We start from the raw sequence: 23,364 nt of genomic DNA on the forward strand, positions 1-23,364 counted from the left end.
GAAAAAACTGCCTTAAAGTTCATGTGGAACCAAAAAAGAGCCCGCATCTCCAAGACAATCCTAAGTCAAAAGAACAAAGCTGGAGGCATCACGCTACCTGACTTCAAACTATACTACAAGGCTACAGTAACCAAAACAGCATGGTACTGGTACCAAAACAGAGATATAGACCAATGGAACAGAACAGAGTCCTCAGAAATAATACCACACATCTACAACCATCTGATCTTTGACAAACCTGAGAGAAACAAGAAATGGGGAAAGGATTCCCTATTTAATAAATGGTGCTGGGAAAATTGGCTAGCCATAAGTAGAAAGCTGAAACTGGATCCTTTCCTTACTCCTTATATGAAAATTAATTCAAGATGGATTAGAGACTTAAATGTTAGACCTAATACCATAAAAATCCTAGAGGAAAACCTAGGTAGTACCATTCAGGACATAGGCATGGGCAAAGACTTCATGTCTAAAACACCAAAAGCAACGGCAGCAAAAGCCAAAATTGACAAATGGGATCTCATTAAACTAAAGAGCTTCTGCACAGCAAAAGAAACTACCATCAGAGTGAACAGGCAACCTACAGAATGGGAGAAAATTTTGCAATCTACTCATCTGACAAAGGGCTAATATCCAGGACCTACAAATAACTCAAACAAATTTACAAGAAAAAAACAAACAGCCCCATCAAAAAGTGGGCAAAGGATATGAACAGACATTTCTCAAAAGAAGACATTCATACAGCCAACAGACACATGAAAAAATGCTCATCATCACTGGCCATCAGAGAAATGCAAATCAAAACCACAATGAGATACCATCTCACACCAGTTAGAATGGCGATCATTAAAAAGTCAGGAAACAACAGGTGCTGGAGAGGATGTGGAGAAATAGGAACACTTTTACACTGTTGGTGGGATTGTAAACTAGTTCAACCGTTATGGAAAACAGTATGGCGATTCCTCAAGGATCTAGAACTAGATGTACCATATGACCCAGCCATCCCATTCCTGGGTATATACCCAAAGGATTATAAATCATGCTGCTATAAAGACACATGCACACGTATGTTTATTATGGCACTATTCACAATAGCAAAGACTTGGAATCAACCCAAATGTCCATCAGTGACAGATTGGATTAAGAAAATGTGGCACGTATACACCATGGAATACTATGCAGCCATAAAAAAGGATGAGTTTGTGTCCTTTGTAGGGACATGGATGCAGCTGGAAACCATCATTCTTAGCAAACTATCACAAGAACAGAAAACCAAACACCGCATGTTCTCACTCATAGGTGGGAACTGAACAATGAGATCACTTGGACTCGGGAAGGGGAACATCACACACCGGGGCCTATCATGGGGAGGGGGGAGGGGGGAGGGATTGCATTGGGAGTTATACCTGATGTAAATGACGAGTTGATGGGTGCTGATGAGTTGATGGGTGCAGCACACCAACATGGCCCAAGAATACATATGTAACAAACTTGCACGTTATGCACATGTACCCTAGAACTTAAAGTATAATAATAAATAAATTTAAAAAAAAAAAAAAAAAAGAGGTGAACTCAACAGCTGCCACCAGAGGAGGCCACACCTTGCACGCTGGAAAAGTCCAGCACTCCTGAGAAGGCGGTGGTAGACAAATGAGTGAACAGCGCATGATCCTTGCAGTATAGAGTGGACCATTGTCACCTGCTGGACTGTTAACAGCCAGCTTTCAAAATCCACACCATGGGCTAAGGAGAAATAACAGCAAGAGGAGATTAATAAACCACCAGTGCTTCCTTCCTAGGGTGGAAATCAGACTGAGGACTACATAAGCCTCAGGCAATTTTGAGTAATCAAGAGGGGAAAGCTCAGAAAGATACTCTGGATTTCCCACTACTATAGCAAGCTGGTCACATAGTAATTAACTGGAAAAAAAGAGATGTAATCATAGCTGGACCCCAAGGTTACTATCTCAGTCATGCCTGTTACTTTCTGGGGGGGGAAAAAAGTCTTTTAATCAGGGTTAGGAATATGATTTTCATTTGTTAAGTATTGAATTCGTAATAGTGATAAGGGGTAAAAGAGCCAAATTATATCTGCCTTTGTTTCTTTAAATTTTGTTCAGGAAGTGTATAATCTCCAGTGGGGGCAAGGGGAGATGTATAAAAGCTTATTTTCTTCGTTTAAATAAATAGACATTATTTTTATGTTTTAGGGCTTAATGAAAAAAAAAAAGTTCAGATTAGGATTGCAGGTTAAAATTAGCCTTGGCCAAACAGCACGTATCTGAGAGCAGCGGATTCTAATGTCAATTACAGTGAATATCCAAAGAAGTTGGAAATAAAAATTCAACAATAAATATGTATTTTCAGAGAGTTTAAAATACTTACAAAAATTCCTAATTACACCTCACCATTATGATGTAATTTCTGAGGATATATACTGTAGGACTTTGTTCTATTTTTGATTCTTTGAGATAGTCTCATACTCTATGTTTTCCATAGAGGTTGAACTAATTTACATTTCCACCAGCAGTGTATAAGCATTCCCTTTTCTCCACATCCAAGCCAACATTGTTGTTGTGTGGCCTTTTAATAATAGCCATTCTGCTGTAGTCCCAGCGCTTTGGGAGGCCAAGGCAGGCAGATCACTTGAGGTCAGGAGTTCAAGACCAGCCTGGCCAACATGGTGAAACCCTTTTCTACTGAAAGAAAAAAAAAAGTTAGCTGGTTGTGGTGGGGAGCACCTGTAAAAAACCAGCTACTCAGGAGGCTGAGGGAGGAGAATTGCTTGAACCTGGGAGGTGGAGGTTGCGGTGAGCTGAGATCGTACCACTGCACTCCACCCTGGGTGATAGAGCAAGACTCCATCTCGGAAAAAAATATATAAATATAAATATATATCCATTCTGATTAGTGTAAGGTGATATCTTAGTATGCTTTTAATTTGCATTTCTCTAATGATTAGTGATGTTGAGCATTTTTTCCTGTGTTTGTTGGATACTTGCATTTCTTTTATAAATGTTGCTATTATTTGTAAAATCCTTTTGGAATATCTGGTAGGTAAATCCAGTGCAGCAGGTTAAATTTCATGGATCAAGACAAGAAATCCTGGCTTCAGGACTCAAATATAGGCTCTTCAGAGTATGGAAAGAGATTTGAAAAGCTAGGTGGGACTTAGCTCTGTAAGCTCATTGCTCTTTCATTCATGGCAGAAGAACCCATGTGATTTTTTGATGCACAGGTGGGTCACTGAGGTACAGATGGTTCCAGTTGGCATAAAGATCTCTTACCACTGAGTGAGAAATGAAGAAAAGGAAGAGAGTGACAGAGAGGGAAGCACTTCAAGGAGATCCAACCATCCTGCTAAGCCCCAAGGGGCACCATTGCCTTTTCTACTTGGTGGAGAGAGAACTAGAATGTAAATGGTGTGTGAAATGTTAAATGTGAGTGAACTTTAAGCAATTGACATGGTGCTTCTGCTTCATTACCGATTTCATTTTTTCTGCTAGTGAAGCCAGAGAAAATGTTCCCAGTTTCCAATTCTTTCTAAGAGATCAACAACTTTAATGGCAGGCTCAGGTTGGACTTACCACAGGCATACTTTGGATAATCAGAGCCTCCCCTTTTCTTGGTTTGCCTCCTGGGCTTAGCTTCGGGGTGGGAGAGAGGCAGAAGGGTTTGAGTGATTGGCAGGAGAAGAGCTGACTGGCTCCTCACTGCTCGACCCGGAGCTTCAGCTATTTACTGCCTTACAAAACAGGCAAGAGAAATGAAGGTCTTCTCTCCGCTCAGCATGTGTCCAAATCCTGGGAGGCTTTGATTTAGAATGTTAACCTTCCAGAGGTCATTTATTTGTCTTTGTATATTTTGTTGTCTTTCACACATTGGACTGTTGTAGTATAACATATTCTTCCAGAAATTACGCACTGACACTTTTAGCCTGCCTTACAAATTGCACATTGGATTTGCTTATATCATTGAACCAAGAAAAATTGTGAGCTATGCTGTGCTATGTGTCGCCTGTCAGGTAACAGCTCACTTTCAACAGAATTGTTGGGTTTTTCTCTCCTTCAGTATTTGTGCACCTATTTGAATATTTAATTTAATGTTTACCCCTTAATATTTTAGAAAAGTGAATGCCAAATGAAGAAGAAAAAAGAGAGAGAGAGAGAGAGAGAGAGAGAGAGAGAGAGAAGGATTAATACTAGTGATAAATTTCACAAATAACTCGTGTGAGACAAAGATGGAAACCAAGTGGGGGTAGATTTAACTTCACTGGAATGCAAGGTGGTTATCTACGGATTTCACTGTGAAGAAAAAGAATAGAAAATTGTGGAAAAAAAAAATAGAACTACTATTCAACCCAGCAATCTCACTACTCAGCATCTACCCAAAGGAAAAGAAAGCCTATAAAAAAAGACACCTGCACTCAGATGTTTATCACAGCACTATTCACAATAGCAAAGTCATGGAACTAACTAAGTGTCCACCAGTGGTGGGTCCGATAAAGAAAAGGTGGTACATAGCCAGGTGTGGTGGCTCACACCTGTAATCCCAGCACTTTGGGAGGCCAAGGCGGGTGGATCACAAGGTCAGGAGATCAAGACCATCCTGGCTAACACGGTGAAACCCCGTAGCTACTAAAAGTACAAAAACAACAACAACAAAAAATTAGCCAGGTGTGGTGGTGGGTACCTGTAGTCCCAGCTACTCAGGAGGCTGAGGCAGGAGAATGGCGTGATCCCAGGAGGCAGAGCTTGCAGCGAGCCTAGATCATGCCACTGCACTCCAACCTGGGTGACACAATGAGACTCTGTCATGAAAAAAATAAAGAAAAAGAAAAGAAAAGGTGGTACATACACACCATGGGACACTATGCAGCCATAAAAAAAACAATGAAGCATGTCCTTTGCAGCAACATGGGTGGAACTGGAGACTATTATCCTAAGTGAACTCAGAGGCAGAAGATCAAATATCATATATTCTCACTTATAAGTAGGAGCTAAACAGTGGGCACACATGGACATGAAGAAGGAGATAATTGATACTGGGAATCCAAAAGCAGAGAGAGTGGAAAGGGAGGGAGGGTTGAAAAGTTACCCATTGGGTACAGTGTTCAATATCTGGGTAACGGGTACACTAGAAGCCCAGTCCTCACCATTACACATGTAATATTCATGTAACAAACAAGCATGTGTAACCCCAGATCTAAAACTTCAAAAAAAACTAAATATTATTGACCAACTTCTCTGTTTCAAGCTGAATCCCAAAATTCATATGTTAAAGTCCCAAACCCCAGGACCTCAGAAAGGAATCATATTTGGAGCCAGGGCCTTTCAAGAGGAGAGTACATTAAATGAGGCTGTTAGGATGGGTCCTAATCCAACTGGCCAGGGCCCTTTTGAGAAGAGGAAAGCTGGACACACAAAAAGACACCAGGCAGTGCAGATGTGCAGAGGAAAGACTGAAGAGGCAGCAAAAACGTGACTACCTGAAAGCTAAGAAGAAAGTCCTCAGGAGAAACCAACCCTACCGACACTTTGATCTTGGATTTCCAGCCTCCAAACTGTGAGAAATACATTTCCGTTGTTTAAACCACCCCATCTAATGACAGGCACTGTTCTGAAGAAGTTACGTAGATCAACTCAATTCATTCTAACAACAGCCTCTGTGTGTGTGTAAATGGAACAAGAGGGGCATCAACATCCTTCTGCAGACAGGGAAACTAAAGTGCAGAGCAGTTAGAAAGTACAAGTTAAAGAAAAATTACATGCTGAATAAATGACTGAGCTAGAATTTAAACGCCCATTCTCTGTCTGCCTCCAGAGGCCATGCTCAACCACTACAAGCTCCTGTTTCTATATATTGCTGGCATCCTTCACTATGAATTGCAACATCACTCCGTTTCTTGCAATCTTTAAAGAACAAAGAAAAAATTTTTTTACTCACTTAAAAACATGGAATATGGTGTCTAGAAATAAACAAGCAAGCAAGCCAATGTTTCTGTTTCCTCATTTTCTTTTTAAATTCCCTGAAGATGAGTTCATTAGTTAAGATTCTTTATCTTGTAAGAGAAACCCCCAACTCAAACTGGTCTAAATTAATTTTTTTTTAAGTGGCCACTTCTAAATTAAATTTTTTAAAAAGTTTTAAAGAGTTTACCTGCTATAAGCTCTCTAGCAGGTAAGACGGCTGCTACATTTCCAGCCCTCACATCTTCATATCATGTGACTCAAGGATGAGACCTGGTCTTTGGGCTTCATTTCTCAGAACCCTCAACAAAAGTGCCTTTCCATTATTTGGCTTTCAGTTTCACATTCATGGCTGACACACCGCGGCCAAGGGTCTGGAATAGAGTAATTGGTTTAAGACAGTTAGGTTCCCATCCAAATCACAGAGCTGAGGGTCTCAGGATGGAGATGGAAGGAACGTCCCAAAGCCTTATTGGAGGTTGCCAGAGGCTGGTGGGAGGAGGCATGGGGAGGGAGTTACCATTTAACTGGTACTGTTAAAGCGAACTAAATGTGGCCTGAGAAGGACCCCGTACTTCTATATTTGAGTCCTTGCGGACAAACCTAACCTAGCTTAATAGGAAGACGAGATTGAAAACCTAGTTTAGGAGTATGCAGGCTGTAACAATAGCTGAGTGTTGGCCAGTTCCAGCGGCCATACTTCAACCACTCAGACTGCTGAGTGTTCAAACTGCGTTCACATAAGGCAAACGCCAACCTGTAACCAATCCAGCAGTCTCTGTACCTCACTTCCGATCTTTGTACATCGCTTTCCTTTTTTCGTCTATAATTTTTTTCTGACCATGAGGCACCCCTGGAGTCTTTTTGAATATGCTGTGAATCTGGGGGCTGCCGATTCACGAATGGTTAATTCTTCTTTTTGCTCAATTAAATTCCATCAAATGTAATTTGTCTGAAGTTTTCTTTTAACAGTGCAGAGTTCTATTTGGGACGATGAAAAAGTTCTGGAAACATGGTGGTAACAGTTGTACAATATTGTAAACGTGCTGAGTGTCACTCCATTGTACACTTTAAAAAGGTTCAGATGGGAAATTTTACGTTACATTTCTCTTACCACAAAATAATAATAATAATAAATGAAAAGGAAAGGGAAAAAGAAAAAACTCTCTCCTAACATGTTTCACTTCCACGTCGGCTGAGGCCTGTTCATATTTTATTCCCAAAGTGCCTCTTTGCCATTGAAAATATCCCTTGAGAACCCTGTCTGACCACAGACTCAGTGCTCGCGTCTACAGAGAAAATTACGCCAGAGTGTACTGAAACTAACTTGTCACTGGGCTCAGGAAAGACGATGTTATTCATGGGAGCCAAAAACGCTTATTCCAGAGATTTCATACAGGGAGGTCAAGTCACTTACTGGTGGTTCAAATAGAAAAAAATATAGTGGGCTTTTTGATATTAATATTTCCTGGTGGCATTTTTAGAGTTCATTGGAAAAGAACAAGTTCTAGTCGGGGAAGCTGACAGACATAAACAGGGAAGGAGCTGCTGCACCTAGAGGAGGATTTGTTTTCTCTTGGGACTGTGTATAGTTAAGCACACACCCAAAAGCCTGGGCAAATCCAGAGAGCAGCAGGGGTGTTACCTGCAGACAAGTATAACAAAGGTGAGCGGATTGACCTGTGATAAAAGCCACTCAATTGCATCATCTCTCCAGCAAAGGGAAACTAGCTCAAAGGCAGCCATCTAGTTGCAAGGTGAGTTCACTGTAATTGCATGTTGTGAGTGGCTGTTGCTTAAAAACAATGAATTTACACCCATTACTCCCAGCGTCAACTTCAGAACGATTTTATCACGCCCGCTTTTGTGCAGCTAAGCTGCAAAATGTGCGCTGTGACAGACTGAAGCAGATAAAGAACAAATTTGCATGTTACTGGGTTGCAAGAGTCCTTTGATTGTTGGAGAGGCCTGATAACGCTGTCCAGAGCTCAGCAGACTGAGCGGCAGCCCAGAAGAGACGCACCAGATCTGCACTCAGTGTAGCTGACAGCAAACGATTTAGAGTCAGCACGGAATCAAAGGGTTGGAAATATCTCAAGTAAAAATGTTAAAAACACAAAGAAGCCTGCATCTTGATAAGAGGACATCAGTGAGGAGAGATATGCACAGAAAGAAAGAAGACGACCTTGAGTTTATAAAAATGCTACACGTCTCGGAATTGTTAAATGCCTAAAATGTAAAGAAAATGGGCAGCTCAAATCAGACTTCAAGCTAGGAAAGCCTGAAAGTTGTGTGCTTGCCACAGCTGAAGAAGAGGAAAAGAAGCAATAGCTAACTGCACGGATTATTATAGAGATTACCTTTCTGTTTTCAAGACCAGTCATTTGCTCGTACAAATGAGCCTAATGACTTAAAGCACCAACAACATAGTTTCTGCTGTGCACACCTCCTTGATGTGAAATGCAAGACTCAAAATACAAAAATAATTTTAGGAAGGAAAAACTGATTAGTGGCAATCATCAAGACAAATCTTGCTATTTGAAAAAACAAAAATGTGAAATGAAACCTTAAGTAGTAGTATTAAATAATAATATCAGGGTGGGGCACAGTGGCTTACACCTATATTTCCAGCACTTTGTGAGGTCCAGGCAAATGGATCTCTTGAGGTCGGGAGTTGGAGACCAGCCTGGCCAACATGGCAAAACCCCATCTCTACTTAAAGTACAAAAATTAGCGTGGCATAGTGGTGTACACCTGTAGTCCCAGCTACTCAGGAGGCTGAAGCTGGAGAATCGCTCAAACCCACGAGGCAGAGGCTGCAGTGAGTCAAGATCTCGCCATTGCACTCCAGCCTGGGCAACAGAGCGAGACTCCGTCTCAAAAAAAATAAATAAATAAAATAATAATAATAATAACACATTTGCTGCATTGGAAAATAGGTCTTCAGCAAAGTGTGCTATATAACGTATCAATAAGGAGTAAGCTAATGGTTCTTCTCAAGGAAAGATTGCCTCTTCTGTCAGCATTTGATGTGTTTCAAATCAAACTCCAGTTTCTTCACTTATGTTTTTCCTTTTCCTTTCTCTCCATAAAATCAGTGACTATCACCAGGTCTGTAGTATTCTTCCAGAGAGAACCCCAGAAAAGAATAGCAGGTAGACATAGCTGGAAAATCGAAGCCCCAATTTTCCGACAAAGAAAACTAGCCAGAATAAGCAAGCAAATTACATGTGCACGTGTTTCTCTTTAATCTTTACCTGTGTATTTCCCTAGAGGGGAAAGGTTTATAAAAACTAGAAAGAGGCCATGTTTTCTTTATCATTTGAGTTTACCAATCACCTAATGTAATCCACCATGGGCTCCTAGTTTTGAAAAGCAAATTTTCTACACCAAAGGACATCTTCAGACACTGCTCACACCCACACCTGAGTTCAAATATGTATATATAGTTTTAATACATTGATCCAACATTTGTTTTAAATACTTTCCCCAAATTTTCTTGATGACAGTTTTTAATAGAAAAAATACGTTCCCCCAATTTCCAGCTGCAATGTGATCATATAAACAATATTTAACTAAATTATATTCTGTGTGTATTTGCCAAGCCTAAAAGCGTTTTTGCCCAGTGGCCTGAAATGTTCCTCCAAACTTTTCTGGCTTACTGGTAAACATTTAACATTTCAAAATAGATTGAAAGGGGAGTTGTGAGAGCTATGTAGGAAACTGTTTCTTTCTAAATATTGGGCTTTATCTGTTCTGATTTCTGAATTCATGGCAAATCTTCCAGCCTTTTTTTCCACTCTGGGTAGGCAATCAACCACAGTCGAGGAAAACAGCTTTAAGAACTTTACTACATTGTGCAATTTTCTAATAAAACACAAGAGGGCAGGTTTTGCTTTATTGTAAGCCTAATTCCACTCCCCTAGTAATCAAGATTGGTCATTGGGCTAATTGCAAATTCAGAAACCCTCAATAACATACAAAGTGAAGGAGTAATCAGGGTGCATAACTCTGGCAGTGAAATTTGTTGTTTTAATGAAGAAGGCCAAGCTCAAGCATCTCTACTTAGCATTATTTACAACCAGTACAATTATACTTGGGAGGCACTGTGATGGTTTTAGTTTGTTTATAAACTGCCAAAAGAGCAGAAAATGGCTAACAGAATGACCAAATTCAGTCATATTAGATTTAAGAAGTCTGACTAAAGTTTATGCGGCAAATAACGTAAGTGGGTTAATGGCTTCTACCAAACAGATGCAGCTGTGGTGAACATTTATACAGACTATGCAAGTATTGGATAGGAAGCTTGTTTTTAGAAAACTCTAACTTATAGTTCACAATATTCTTGCATATGGTTTTCAAGATTTCATTTAATGCCCTGCCAAAGCAGAATTAAATTCGTAAGGGTTTTTTTTCAGCTTGAACTGCTGTTACGGCTTAAGTCAAAGTATTGTCATCTTTGGAGAGTTTCTAAAGCAATTGCTGCTTGAGTCCATCATGTGAGACAGGCATTGGTTTGCCTGACTAAATAAATTGCCCACTAACTCCTTACACTGAAACAAAGCTTTTAGGATATCAGACAGTGGAAGATCCTAAAATGGCATGTGTGAGGACTTAGAGGAGAGGTAGGTGGAAATCTTAGCTTTCTATCCTAGTCCCTAAAAGTAGTAGAATTAAGGCCTACCAAGAGTAGGAAGAAGATGCATCTGGAAAGAAAATACACCTGAAGAGTGTCTCCTTGTGTTAGGTTGCACAGCGTATAATTCCACCTAGCATATGTGCGATTCAAAATCCAAAGGATAGGTTGTATGGTAACTTCAAGGCAGGGATCTTATGTTTTCTCCAGTACATCTTAAAACAGATGTCAGAAGCTCTGAATGAAACCTTCTACTTTGAGATTAGTTTATTCACTCATTTATTCATTCAACGAATATTTATAAAGTACTCAGGATAAGTAAGGCACTATAGAAATAGGAAGAGCTTCAACCTCAGATTTTGCCATTGCATTACAGAAAGTAATTACCTTCCACTAGGGGTGCATTGGTTCGTTTATGCACATATATCAACCACCAACATTCTCTGAGTACTTAAGGCAAGGTGCTTTGATATAATGACTGTGTAGCTGTACAAACGGGTGTACAACCTGACCTTTAACTTCAGGTCTAGATGTGGAAGCAAACCTCACATAACCATTGCCACATTGGTTCTAACTTTCTTCTTCTGGGGGTCTCCAACAAACTGACCCATCTGGAAGGCTTACCTGGGGGATCACCAAGTTAGCTGCTGCAGGACCTCTCTTCCCTGGTCGGTCACTTGAAGTAGCCGCCTGCTTCCACCCCAGGATGAGTCACTGGACTGTGGGGATATCAAAAGTAACTTCACCTGGGGAAAGGCTGGCTCTCCTTTTCCTACCTGTTCAATACAGATTCAGAAAATAGCAATTGTTTGGAAACTCACCAAGAAAATAGCATATCGGTTTAAGAGATTACTTTTCAGACTGAGGTTATTATGTATTTTACATGTATATATACTTCAATATACATGTTGAGTGCCCAAAAGATGGGAATTGATGCACACAAATTAAAAAACAATAATCCTCAAAAGATAAACAATAATCTGTAAAACAACATTTATTTTTCGTTTCCTTTTTAGTAAGCTTTCTACTTCTTAATAATGTAAGATTAAAACTAGTCACTAAAAGTATTATAATTAACAATGTTAAATCATAAGCAAGATACAAATGTCAATTTTAGAATTAGGAATTTAATGCACAAAGGAAACATGTTATTGCATTTTACCCCATTTCTGAATGTTAGCTTTATAAAAAGCATTTCTATTAAAATCATATATGCAGTTTTTCTAATACTGAAGATATAAGCATAAAGTGATCTGGTCATTTTCTTCAAGGTTGAATTCTTTCCCCCATCATTGAGAAATATAGCCCACAGTATTTGGTGACATTTTGTGAGTTTATTTGCATGATATTCAATGTAAGTAAATACCAACATTTTATTCTGTTGGTTTATGCTACCTTAATATTTGTTAAAACGTGCTCATAATTGATTTATTATAAGGTCAGAAAATGCTAGAAAATTGTATTTCTCTTATATGAACTACAAAATCAGGGAATTCTCCCAGGAAGACATTATAAAACATAATAGTTATAAAAAGTTGCCCACACTATAGATAAAAGTAGCTAAGTATAACTGATTACTATTTTTTTCTACCTAAGATAAATCTTGCTTTAACCAAATCTTATGAGAATATGATATATGAGAATTCTGATATACCTAACAGATAAGCTAGAGGTGGTTATTTGCTTTATGAAATTATTCATAATAGTTCACCTATAAAAAGCAGTTTTTCCTGGTGCTTTTAATATATAATTGATTAATACATAACTTTTCAGAAATATATATACCATGCGCAATTATATCTTCATTTTAACAAATTTCTCTTTTTGTTTAAAACCAAGATTTAAAAATGTGTTCCCCAACTATCCTGAGCTCAGAGCATAAACATTCCAGAGTGAAGCTTGTGAAAGATACAGTGCTGTATTATCCATGAATATTGTTAATGGCAGGATTTGAAAGGTATGCATGTGGTTGAAGCTAAAAAGCCCAAGCAGGGCTTTACCCCCATGAAGGACTCTGGGCTATCTTGATCTTCACCACTGAGCCTGCTCTCAGATGCACCTGTAACTTTATGAGATTCAAACTCAAATTCAGTTCCAACTGGGCTTTGTCCACTTCTCTGGCTTTAGCAGTCCTATTGCAGGGGGAAAACTGGTTCTTGGTGAGTCTTGCACTCTCTAGGCCCCCTTTATGTAGAAAGCAGCTCCGGGGACCTCTTAACACCCATTCTTTACATTCATTCATTCCAGTAGAGAGGGACCCCGACAGACAAACCACGCCCTAGAACTTCAGTCTCACTCCTGATGCACAGAAACCAGATATGAGCAGATGAAATTTGCATGGAAATCTCAAGAGCCATTAACTTCTCTGAAGTGGGGTCCATCATGATAAGTCTGAACATCGTAGTAAAGATTGCCTCATTCTTATTTCTCATGATCTGATGATTGCATAGCAGAATATAACCACTTAATTCTGAATTGCCATGTTTTGTACAGATGGTTTGCTTTCAAATAAGGCTGAATTGGTCAGCATTCGTAACTAACTGTGAGTATACTGCAACATTAATGAATCTAACATCAATGCTTAAAAATAAGCCAAGTGCATTATGTGGGAATAATTTTTCATCTGAGGTTACCTAGTAAAGAAATTGGTTCAGGATCAGCCAAAGAGACCTCAGACTAATAGGATTCAGGTCAAATTGTCTCATGTTCAGGTTTATAGCCTCACCAGCCTTCAGTCAGCCTTTCTTGGAAAGAGGAATTCTGTATTTGTTATAGGTTTACAGTAGTATGTCAACAAACCAGGAAGCTCTATGATTTTATTATCTTCTCTATTTATCACTATAGAATCAATGTGTATCTAGCTATTGAATCCTGTAATATAGGTCTACTGTTTAAAACTGCAGATTTTAAGTAAAATCTGTAAAATCTAATTTACACAATAGAGCGGAATTGATCCTTCATTTAGTCATTTTCTGTCCTGTAAAGAAAACAAGGCTTATTCTCATCTTCTAAGCTGGAGAGGAAAAAGATAGAGGACAGAAGAAAAATAAGCCCAAGGAAGATAATCAGGAGGGTACCTAGAAGCAGAGATGTTTATAGCTTAAAGGGATCTTGGAGATTCATCTAGCACCTACCACCTCCCACCTCCATGCCATTACCAATAAAGACACTGGGGCTAAGAAAAATTGATGCATGGTCTTGGCCAGGTCTCAAATTGCACTGACCTGCAAATTTAAATGACTCCCCCGGATCAATGTTTTGGGATTTTTTTGTTTTTTTAAATGCTTTCAGAAAAGGAGGAGGCTTAATCAATATGGGGGATTATTATCAGATATCACAAACTGTCAGGTCTACCTTTATTTGAAGATAGAGGTAGCCTCAAGCACGTTAGTTTGCGTTTGTTAAACAAGCAAGCAAAGTGGAAACTACAGCTAAGCATCTTCTGAATGAGATCATCATCACTATAGAAGAACCTATGGCAAAGATCTTCAACTGGAGAAGGAACAGTGAGGATTAGTTCCTTTACTGTCAGGGTCAGAACTATGGGTTGGCCAGCGTCTTCTCTTAGGTAAGTCATGAGCAACCTAGGCTTCTTCTGTGTATCTCTTGCTGCTTAAATGTGTCTCCATTAGGGGTGTATATCCTTTTCGAAGTCTTCTATATTGAAGAAAGGCCAGCAGCACAAAAAGACCAACCAAAGCCACCAGCGTTCCCATGACCACTGAGAGGGTTGTGGGCCAACCTGGAGTTTCTTCAACTGAAACTAAAGCAGAAGAGAAGGGTCTACCATCAGCATTTTCATCAGCTGAATATTTTCAGAAGAGAAGAAGAGCAAGCGCACTTGGCTTTCACATGCTTTTTTGTTGATAAAGCAAAACTACTCTTGCTAGACTAAAATTTATCTTCTCCTTTCTCACCATTTATCATATCCACAATTGTTTTTCTTGAGGAAGTTGGAAATGGCATCCCATTACTTAAATACAGCTTATTGCATTTTAAAAATTTGTTACAATAAATGCTTATGTGGAAGAAACCCTCTAAAGAGGAATGTAACTACTTTTGTGAGTTAGAAACTCATTTGTAAAAGTGCATGCTAAAATGGCATCTGGGGAGCTGCAAAATATACAACCCTCGAGTAGAGAAATTCTGCTACTGTCTCCACTTTTTTTATAGAATGATAAGCCTGTGAGAGGGATCAGACTGGCTGTTACACTAGGAGACATTCAATAAACAAGCAGATATTTATACCCATTTGAATAGTTGTGAATAAAATGTCAATCTCCCACATGATAAATCCAGTCCTCTATTCAAACATATTTTATAAGCACTCTTCCACAAAATTGGTGGATTTCATTTTTGGGGTTTTTTGTTTGTTTTGTTTTGTTTTAAGACGGAGTCTCGCTCTGTCACTCAGGCTGGAGTACAGTGGCGTGATCTCGGCTCACTGCAACCTCTGCCTCCCGGGTTCAAGCGATTCTCCTGCCTCAGCCTCCTGAGTCACTGGGATTACAGGCATCCGCCACCATGCTCAGCTAATTTTTGTATTTTTAGTAGAGACGGGGTTTCGCCACACTGGCCAGGCTGGCCTCAAACTCCTGACTGCAGGTGATCCAGCTGCCTCGGCCTCCCAAAGTGCTGGGATTACAGGTGTGAGCCACTGCGCCTGGCCAAATTTCATTTTTAATATACGTATGCCTATTTGTCATTTATTTTAAAAATTATATTCTCTTTGGCCAACTGTTCTTAATTTCAGCTCTTCTGAATTTTTCTATAGCTTACACTCACCTAAATATAAGATTCTCTTTCTAGTCCTTTTTCTGCAATCCCCTGGGAGGTCCTGACCTGTCCTGATGGGATTCCTCCAAGAGGGTTTTGATGTGTCTCCTCCCGCTTCAATCCAGCAGCACCTATTGCCGACTTCATCTTCTTAAAACACAGATATTTTGATTCTGCCATTTCTTTGTTCAAGACCCAAAAATGGTTGCCTTTTGCTTTTGTCCAAATCATCTGGCTAGTTTTTTAAAAAATTATGTTTTAGAAATTGTGGCAACATACACGTAACATAAATTTGACCACCTTGAAAATAGTAAGTGTTGCTGAGGCTGTAGAGAAATTGGAATCCTTGTGCATTGCTGGTGGGAATGTAAAACGGTGCAGCCACTATGGAAAACAGTATGGGGATTCCTCAAAAAAAAATGGAACAAAGAATCACCCTATGACCCAGCAATTACACTTCCGGGTATACCTAAAAGAACTGAAAGCAAGGTCTAGAGGAGATATGCAGTGCAGTGGCATTACGTACATTCACATTGTTGTGCGACCATTAGCACCATCCATTCTCAGAACCTTTTCATCTTGTAAAACTGATACATTGTGCCCACCAAACAGTAACTCCCTATTCTCCCCTCCCAACCCCTGGTAACCTCTGTGAATTTGACTATCTCATAGTCTCATATAAGTGGAGTCATGCAGTATTTGTTTTTATGTCTGGCTTACTAAACTTAGCTTAACGCCCTCAAGGTTCATCCATGTTGTGGCATGTATCAGAATCTCCTTCCTTTTTGAGGCTGAATAATATTCCATTGTATGTATACGCCACCTTTTGTCTATTCATTCATCCACGATGGACACTTGGGCTGCTTCTATTTTTTGGCTGTTGTAAATGATGCTGCTATGAACATGGGTGTGCAAATATCTCTGCTAGACCTTGCTTTCAGTTCTTTTAGGTATACCCGGAAGTGTAATTGCTGGGTCATAGGGTAATTCTTTGTTCCATTTTTTTGAGCAATCCCCATACTGTTTTCCAAGGTGGCTGCACCATTTCACATTCCCATCAGCAATGCACAAGGATTCCAATTTCTCTACAGCCTCGGCAACACTTACTATTTTCTATTTTCTGATAGCAGTCATCCCAATGGGTATGAGGTGGTATCTTATTGGAGTTTCTGCCTGGCATCTAAGGCCCTCTATACCTAGGCTCTTTCATAAATTTGAACTTGATGTGACGTAATCCTCTGCCCAAGCATCCCACTACAACCAGGCTTGAAAGACTCAGGTCACAGAGGGAGAGATTGAGCTCTGAAATCATCTTGATTGCTTTCTAGGCTGAGACTTTGGGCAGATACACTGTACAGGGACTAGCTGGATTTAGAGATTATTCCTTGAGGCAGGCCTGTTTACTTCATTGGTTAGAAATTTGAAACAACCATAGAGAGGCTTTTTATTAATCCAACTAATTCAGAGAGAATTGTCAAGTCAGGTGTAGAAGTAGATAGTTCCTTTAATAAGATCTATTAAAAACTTTCAGTTTTCTAAAACAAGAGTCAGCTCATTAGTCCTTTTCTGATGTTTAATTGGTAGTTTAAAGGCTCGTTTTGCTAAATATGCATATGCTAGAAAAATGGTCAATAAACCTAACTAGACCTGAAAGCTTCAGTGAAAGGTCTTGGTTTACATTAAAAAGAAAGAAAGCGGCCGGGCGCGGTGGCTCAAGCCTGTAATCCTAGCACTTTGGGAGGCCGAGACGGGCGGATCACGAGGTCAGGAGATCGAGACCATCCTGGCTAACACGGTGAAACCCCGTCTCTACTAAAAATACAAGAAAATTAGCCGGGCGAGGTGGCAGGCGCCTGTAGTCCCAGCTACTCGGGAGGCTGAGGCAGGAGAATGGTGTGAACCCGGGAGGCGGAGCTTGCAGTGAGCCGAGATCGCGCCACTGCACTCCAGCCTGGGGCACAAAACCAAGCAAGCTAGCTCCTTTAGAAGATGAATGAATCACCCATTTAGAAGTTGTGTTAGTTACCTGGCAGATCAATGGCATAGCTGTAGCCAAGTTGGTCTGCGGTTAAAAAGAGTTCTTCATTCGTCACTGGAGGGAAGAAAGGAACCATGTTGTACATCCGATTGTGACCAATAGGGGCCAGCTCCTGAGGCCAGGCATCTGCAGGAGGATTAAATCTTTTCATCCACTCATCAAAGATGGCGTCAGTAAAGGAATGAAGAACCTGCAAGACAGTTGAACACAGCGTTTAACATGAATCAGTCTGTTTCGATCACACCAACCTGACTGGAGCTTTCTCTAAAGTGGAATAACTTCTTCTTGACATGGGATCTTCTGTATACCCGTGTGTGGAATATCGCCTTCTGTATAGCACCGTGAGGAAGCCCAAATCAACTCATACAGAGTGACCATGATGGTGAGGCTCAAGATTTCAGAAAGAAAAACAGTGAAGTTTTCAATGATGTATGAACCTCTCTCTCCAAGCAGGATGATAAACCGCTTTGTCAAGGGTGAAAATGAAAGTCCATGTTGGATTTAACATTGGTGGCAGATTGAACGTTTGAGGCCTTCAACATATATGTGTTAACTGTGAAATTTAGAAAAAGGCAAGTATGATAAGATACATGTTCTAGTATTGAGATGATTTGGTTTAACAGGAGAGAAAGAAAAAGTTGCGTTTACAGGTTGAGTGTCTGAAATCTGAACATTTAAAATCTAAAATCCCCCAAACCTGAAACTTTTTGAGTGCCAACATTACACTCGAAGGAAATGCTCATTGGAGCATTTTTGGATTTTTTGGATTTGGGATGCTCAACTGGTATAATGCAAGTATTCCAAACTCTGAAAAAATTCAAAATCCCAAACACTTTTGGTCCCAAACATTTCAGAAAAGTGATACTCAATCTGTATCAATATTATAATATAAAGGAACAGTAAATTTTTCTCACCAGGAATACTCTTCTGTCTACTCATTTCATAACCTCTCACTTGAATTCTTGCTGTTATGCCAGCAAAAGAAAGTCTAGAAATGTAATGTACAAAGTGCTCATTTACATTTTCTCAAGGAAGCCATTAAAGTCCTTTTAAAATATAGCAATTACTATATGTTTTGAAATATTAAGAGCAAAATTTCCACATTGATAGCCCTGATTTTGTAACATGATACAAACTTGAGAGTTCGGTCCCATCTCGACGGTGGTGGTTAGAGTTCCTCACTCCTTCCTGGACGGTAAGTTCAAGGAGCTCAGGGGCAGTGTCTTTTTCTCATCCCCCCACCCCGCCTGGATCCCCAGAGCTTGTCACCCCAGGGTATCTCACATGGAGAAAGGGAGGTACTTACTTCAGGAAATACTTATTCAATGTATTCATTCTTCCATGCACCACTGTACCCTGTACCTCATTTATAGCACTGATCAAATGATACTATAACTTGTTATTTATGTATCTATGTCCACTAACAGGATCCTAACTCCTTAAGCTCTAAGATAAGGACTTTTCACCTTTGAAGTCTCAGGCTTAGCATACAACCTGGACAGAGTCAATGTTTACTAAGTATGTGTTGGCTGATGACAGTGTCATGCAGCTTTATTTACATAAACAGCTTGTGCAAATAACCAGAGTGTCTAGGGATGTACAAAAATATATTTTCCAAAGAAGGCCACACAATGTTTCTTGACTAACATGCTTTTCTAGAATCTTGCCACTCCTTCATTGAAGGTTGGCTTCAAATGGCCTTCCCTTGAAACTTGATGAGTTTCTGACTCTTTTATAACCAATAAAATGCAGCAGAAGTGACATTTTGTGACTTTCAAGGTTAAATCATAAAGTGTATTGCAGGTCCTATCTTGTGCCTGAGCCCTGAACCATCAAATAAGCAGTCCAGCTGTCCTGAGGCAGCCATGCCGTAAGGAAGCCCAAACCAACTCACATTGAGTGACCATGATGGGGAGGCTCAAGATTTCAGGAAGAAAAACAGATGGTGGGCCCGTCCACAGCTGCTCCAACACCTATCACCAACTGACTGCAACTGCACTGAAAGATGCTAAGCTAGAACTGCCTAGTCAAGCCCTTCCAAAATTCCTGACCCACAGGAATGGTAAGAAACGGAATGGTCACCTTCAAGCCATTGAGTATTTGGGTAATCTATTACGCAGAAATGGATAAGCACAACAAAGGAAAAAAGCCTGAGCAGAGCCTCACAGGCCCATGGTTACCAGCATGTGTAGGGAAGGGAGTTCCTTGGTCCCCTTCTCTCTCTCTCTCTCTCTCTCTCTCTCTTTTTTAAGACACAAAATTCAATAGAAATTTTGTTTGTAGTTCTTACATTCTCAGTGTGAGCTGAATTGGGACCTGCTGCCCCATGCAGAGGTGGCCCATTCCTGGAGGCAGGGGAGAAAGGGAGGGGTGAAATGGGAAGAGCCCCATTCTTCCTCAGCATTGGGAGGCTAGAGATGCCGCCCCATTCTCCTGGGTTCCACGAAGGAGAACAGATGGAATGTCAGGTCTGAGACTTCTCCTCCACACTGCTGCCTCCTGGGTAGGAGGGGAGCTAAGAGATCCAGAGAGAGAATGAGAAGGCAGAGGTGGTGAAACGGGTGTAGTGATGCGGCTTGAGATGAATAAAACACAGCCTGTGGAGCTGATGATCCAGGATCACAGAGGTCTGTAAACCTCAACAGTGGACACCAATAACATGGCATTGGGAAGGTAGGGAGGTATTACCTTATATTATTAGGCACCTAGCACACAGCACCTTTCTTGTAGTAAACTGTTATTCAATGGTTGTTATCACTATGAGTATACCATCAGTACTATTATTATTTTAACTTGGAACAAGGACTTATGGAAGAAGAACGAAGGAATTTGCATTTTGCAGGTGGGTGGGGCCTGCAAGCACCTCTGAAATCACACACACTATGTACATATAGCCAGTGAGGAACTGGGCATTTAGGAATGCATGTGACACATGCCTAGTGCTTTTTGATAAGTAAATTAGTGAATATTTATTAGTGTTTTCTCAATTACCCATAATGACATATTGAAACCTCAAAACAGCCTGATTTGGTGAATATTATTTGTTTGCTCAGGCTGCTGTAACAAAGTACTACAGACTGGGTGGCTTAGACACCAGGCATTTGTCTTACAGTTGGAGACAGTGTCTCACTTCTAGGCAGCTGGAAGTCCAACACCAAGATGTCAGTGGGGCTGGTTCCTTCTAAGCACTGTGAGGGAACATCTGTTCCAGATCTCACTCCTACCTTCTCGGGCCTTGCTGACAATCTTTGGCATTCCTTGCCTTGTAGATCTCCATCTTCATCCTCATGTAGTGTTCTCCCTGGGTGCAGGTGCCTATGTCCAAATTTTCCCTTTTTATAGGGACACCACTCACTCTAGACTAGGGACCTACACTACTCCAGTGTGACATTTTATGTTAATAAACTATATCTGCAACTATCCTATTTCCAAACAAGGTGACATTCTGAGTTATTAGCTATTAGGACTTTGACATATGAATTTTGCAGGTGACAATTCAACCCCTAACAGTATTATCCTGTTTTATAGATGGGGAATAAAAGGCACAAAAGTGTTAAGTGACTTGCCTAAGGGCACACAGCTAATATATGGTAGAGTAAGAATTTGAACCCAGGAAGTCTGGTTCTAAAGTGAGAGTTCTTAATCCACGTACTCTGCTTCCTCTACACCAGCACTCCCCAACCTTTTTGGCACCAGGGACTGGTTTTCAGGAAGACAATTTTTGTGGACCAGGGGGCGGTGGATGGGAAGGGAGATGGTTTTAGGATGAAACTGTTCCACCTTGGATCATCAGGCATTAGTTAGATTCTCATTAGGAGTGTGCAACCTAGAGCCCTCTCAGGTGCAGTTCATGATAGGGTTTGCACTCATGAGAATCGACTGCTGCTGATCTGACAGGAGGCAGAGCTCAAGCGATAATGCTCGATTGCCTACCATTCACCTGCTGTGCAGCCCAGGTCCTAAGAGGCCACAGACCAGTATGGGCCCGTGGCCTGCTTGACACCACCACACTGTAGTACAACCTTCAGGACCACCTAGAATAAGAAAAATTGATTTTGAAGGTGTATTCTCAAATCTTAACAATGCAGAAAGAGTATAGTTTGACCTATGAGTCCTAAACCAATCATGAACTTTTAGATAGCGCCTGAGTTCCAGTCAGGGATCAAATTGTGATGATACAAAGAGACAAGAGACTATCAGGACATAAGGAAGATGCAGATGATGCAGATTCAGTGCTGTAAGAGGCAAATAACTTACAGAAAGCATCAGAATTCACCAAGGGAAAATGTAAATAATAAAGGAGAAAACAAGATTCTAAGGCAATTAATAATCTGGTGAGATAAAAAAAAAAGGGGGGAGTAATAATAAGGAGTAATTGAAATTGTAGCTCTCAGGAGGGCTATAAAACGTACAATAAATGTTCTAGTAAGGCTGCACACAGTGGCTCATGCTTGTAATCCCAGCACTTTGGGAAGCTGAGGCAAGAGGATCACGTGAGAGGCCAGGAGTTTGAGACCAGCCCCGGCAACAGAGTGAGACCCCATTTCTACAAAAATTTAAAAATTAGCTAGGCATGGTAGTGTGTGCCTGTGGTCCCGGCTACTTGAGGCTGACATGGGAGGATCACTTGAGCCCTGGAAGTCAAGGCTGCAGTGAGCTGTGATTGTACCACCGCACTCCAGCCTGAGTGATAGAGCAAGATACTGTCTCAACAACAACAATAACAACAACAAAACAAAGATCTAGTAAGAACAATATACAGAGCACCCAAATTATAGAATGTAATTTTTTTTTAAAAGACTGGTTTGCACTGAGAAAACGCAAAGAATCCAATGAACAAAATGCTGCAAGCAATAACATATCTGCAACCTAAAAAGAGAAGTAGTACAATCTACGGAATAAGTAGCTGTGTTAAAATTGTGGGCATTATTCCTCAATAAGATACACTGAATTGCTCTTGAGAAACTAATTGTATCTTTGTTAAATACAAGTTAAAAATGAGCTCAGTTTATATTTCTGTAAAAGGTCAAATGTCATTTGCGGGTAGGAAGCAGAAGCAGAAGTTAAGTAAAGTGTATCATTGGGCCGGGCATGGTGGTCTATGCCTGTAATCCCAGCACTTTGTGAGACCAAGGTGGGAGGATCACCTGAGGTCAGGAGTTCGAGACCAGCCTAGCCAATATGGTGAAATCCCATTTCTACTAAAAATACAAAACATTAGATGGGCGTGGTGGTGTGCACGTGTGATCCCAGCTATTCGGGAGGCTGAGGCAGGAGAATCACTTGAACTCAGGAGGCGGAGGCTGCAATGAGCCAAGATGGCGCCACTGCACTCCAGCCTGGATGACAGAGCGAGACGCCATCTCAAAAAATAAATAAACAATAAATAAATTTGTATCATTGGTGCCTTTCATCTGCTCGAGGGCTACAGGGCTATGTTTTGGTATTAGAAATTGAGTACTTCAGAAATGAGGTTCCAAATTTTGGCATATAAACCTATCCTATCTTGTTCCAACAAAATGAGGATAGGTACAGAAAATGAAAAAAAAAAAAAAAGTAAATTTCAAAGTAGAGGCCATATTGAAAAAAAATTGTGATTACATGGGCTTTCAAGGTAAAGATTTTTAAAGTAACCCATGCAGAAGAAAGTAATCAACCAAAAAATATTGTACCTGCAGGATATAGAAAATAAAATACAAGAAAGTGTGCATTCTTTTTTCAAGACCATTGGAGGATAAAGTTACTATCACAGGGCCTTAGCTTAAATGACTATAAATTCGGATTCCCACCACATAGATGAAATAAGAAAAGTGTCTGCATCTGGAGAAAGGAACCATGGAAATATGAGGCCGGCTGGGGGAAAGATGTGTGTACATCATTAAAGACCAGCACACTGTAGTTTTCACCACTTGAGTTCATGTGTTACTGCCCAGAAGGCATCCTTTGTC

General features: G+C 40.4%; 1 protein-coding gene across 3 annotated transcripts in view; it reads right to left on the reverse strand.

The window, feature by feature from the left end:
- Window positions 1-11,585: 11,585 nt before the first annotated feature.
- Window positions 11,586-23,364, reverse strand: part of DCT (dopachrome tautomerase) — a 118,786-nt gene continuing 107,007 nt past the window's right edge. For all 3 annotated transcript variants that reach the window (XM_074021258.1, XM_074021259.1, XM_005586090.5), the window contains 2 exons: window positions 17,405-17,606; window positions 11,586-14,365 (listed from right to left, as the gene is read on the reverse strand). In XM_074021258.1, the coding sequence (XP_073877359.1) occupies window positions 14,187-14,365; window positions 17,405-17,606 (381 nt within the window). In that variant the 3' untranslated portion in view covers window positions 11,586-14,186. The remainder of the gene's footprint in view (window positions 14,366-17,404; window positions 17,607-23,364) is intronic.

The sequence above is a fragment of the Macaca fascicularis genome, chromosome 17 (genome assembly GCF_037993035.2).
Source record: "Macaca fascicularis isolate 582-1 chromosome 17, T2T-MFA8v1.1".
NCBI lineage: Eukaryota > Metazoa > Chordata > Mammalia > Primates > Cercopithecidae > Macaca > Macaca fascicularis.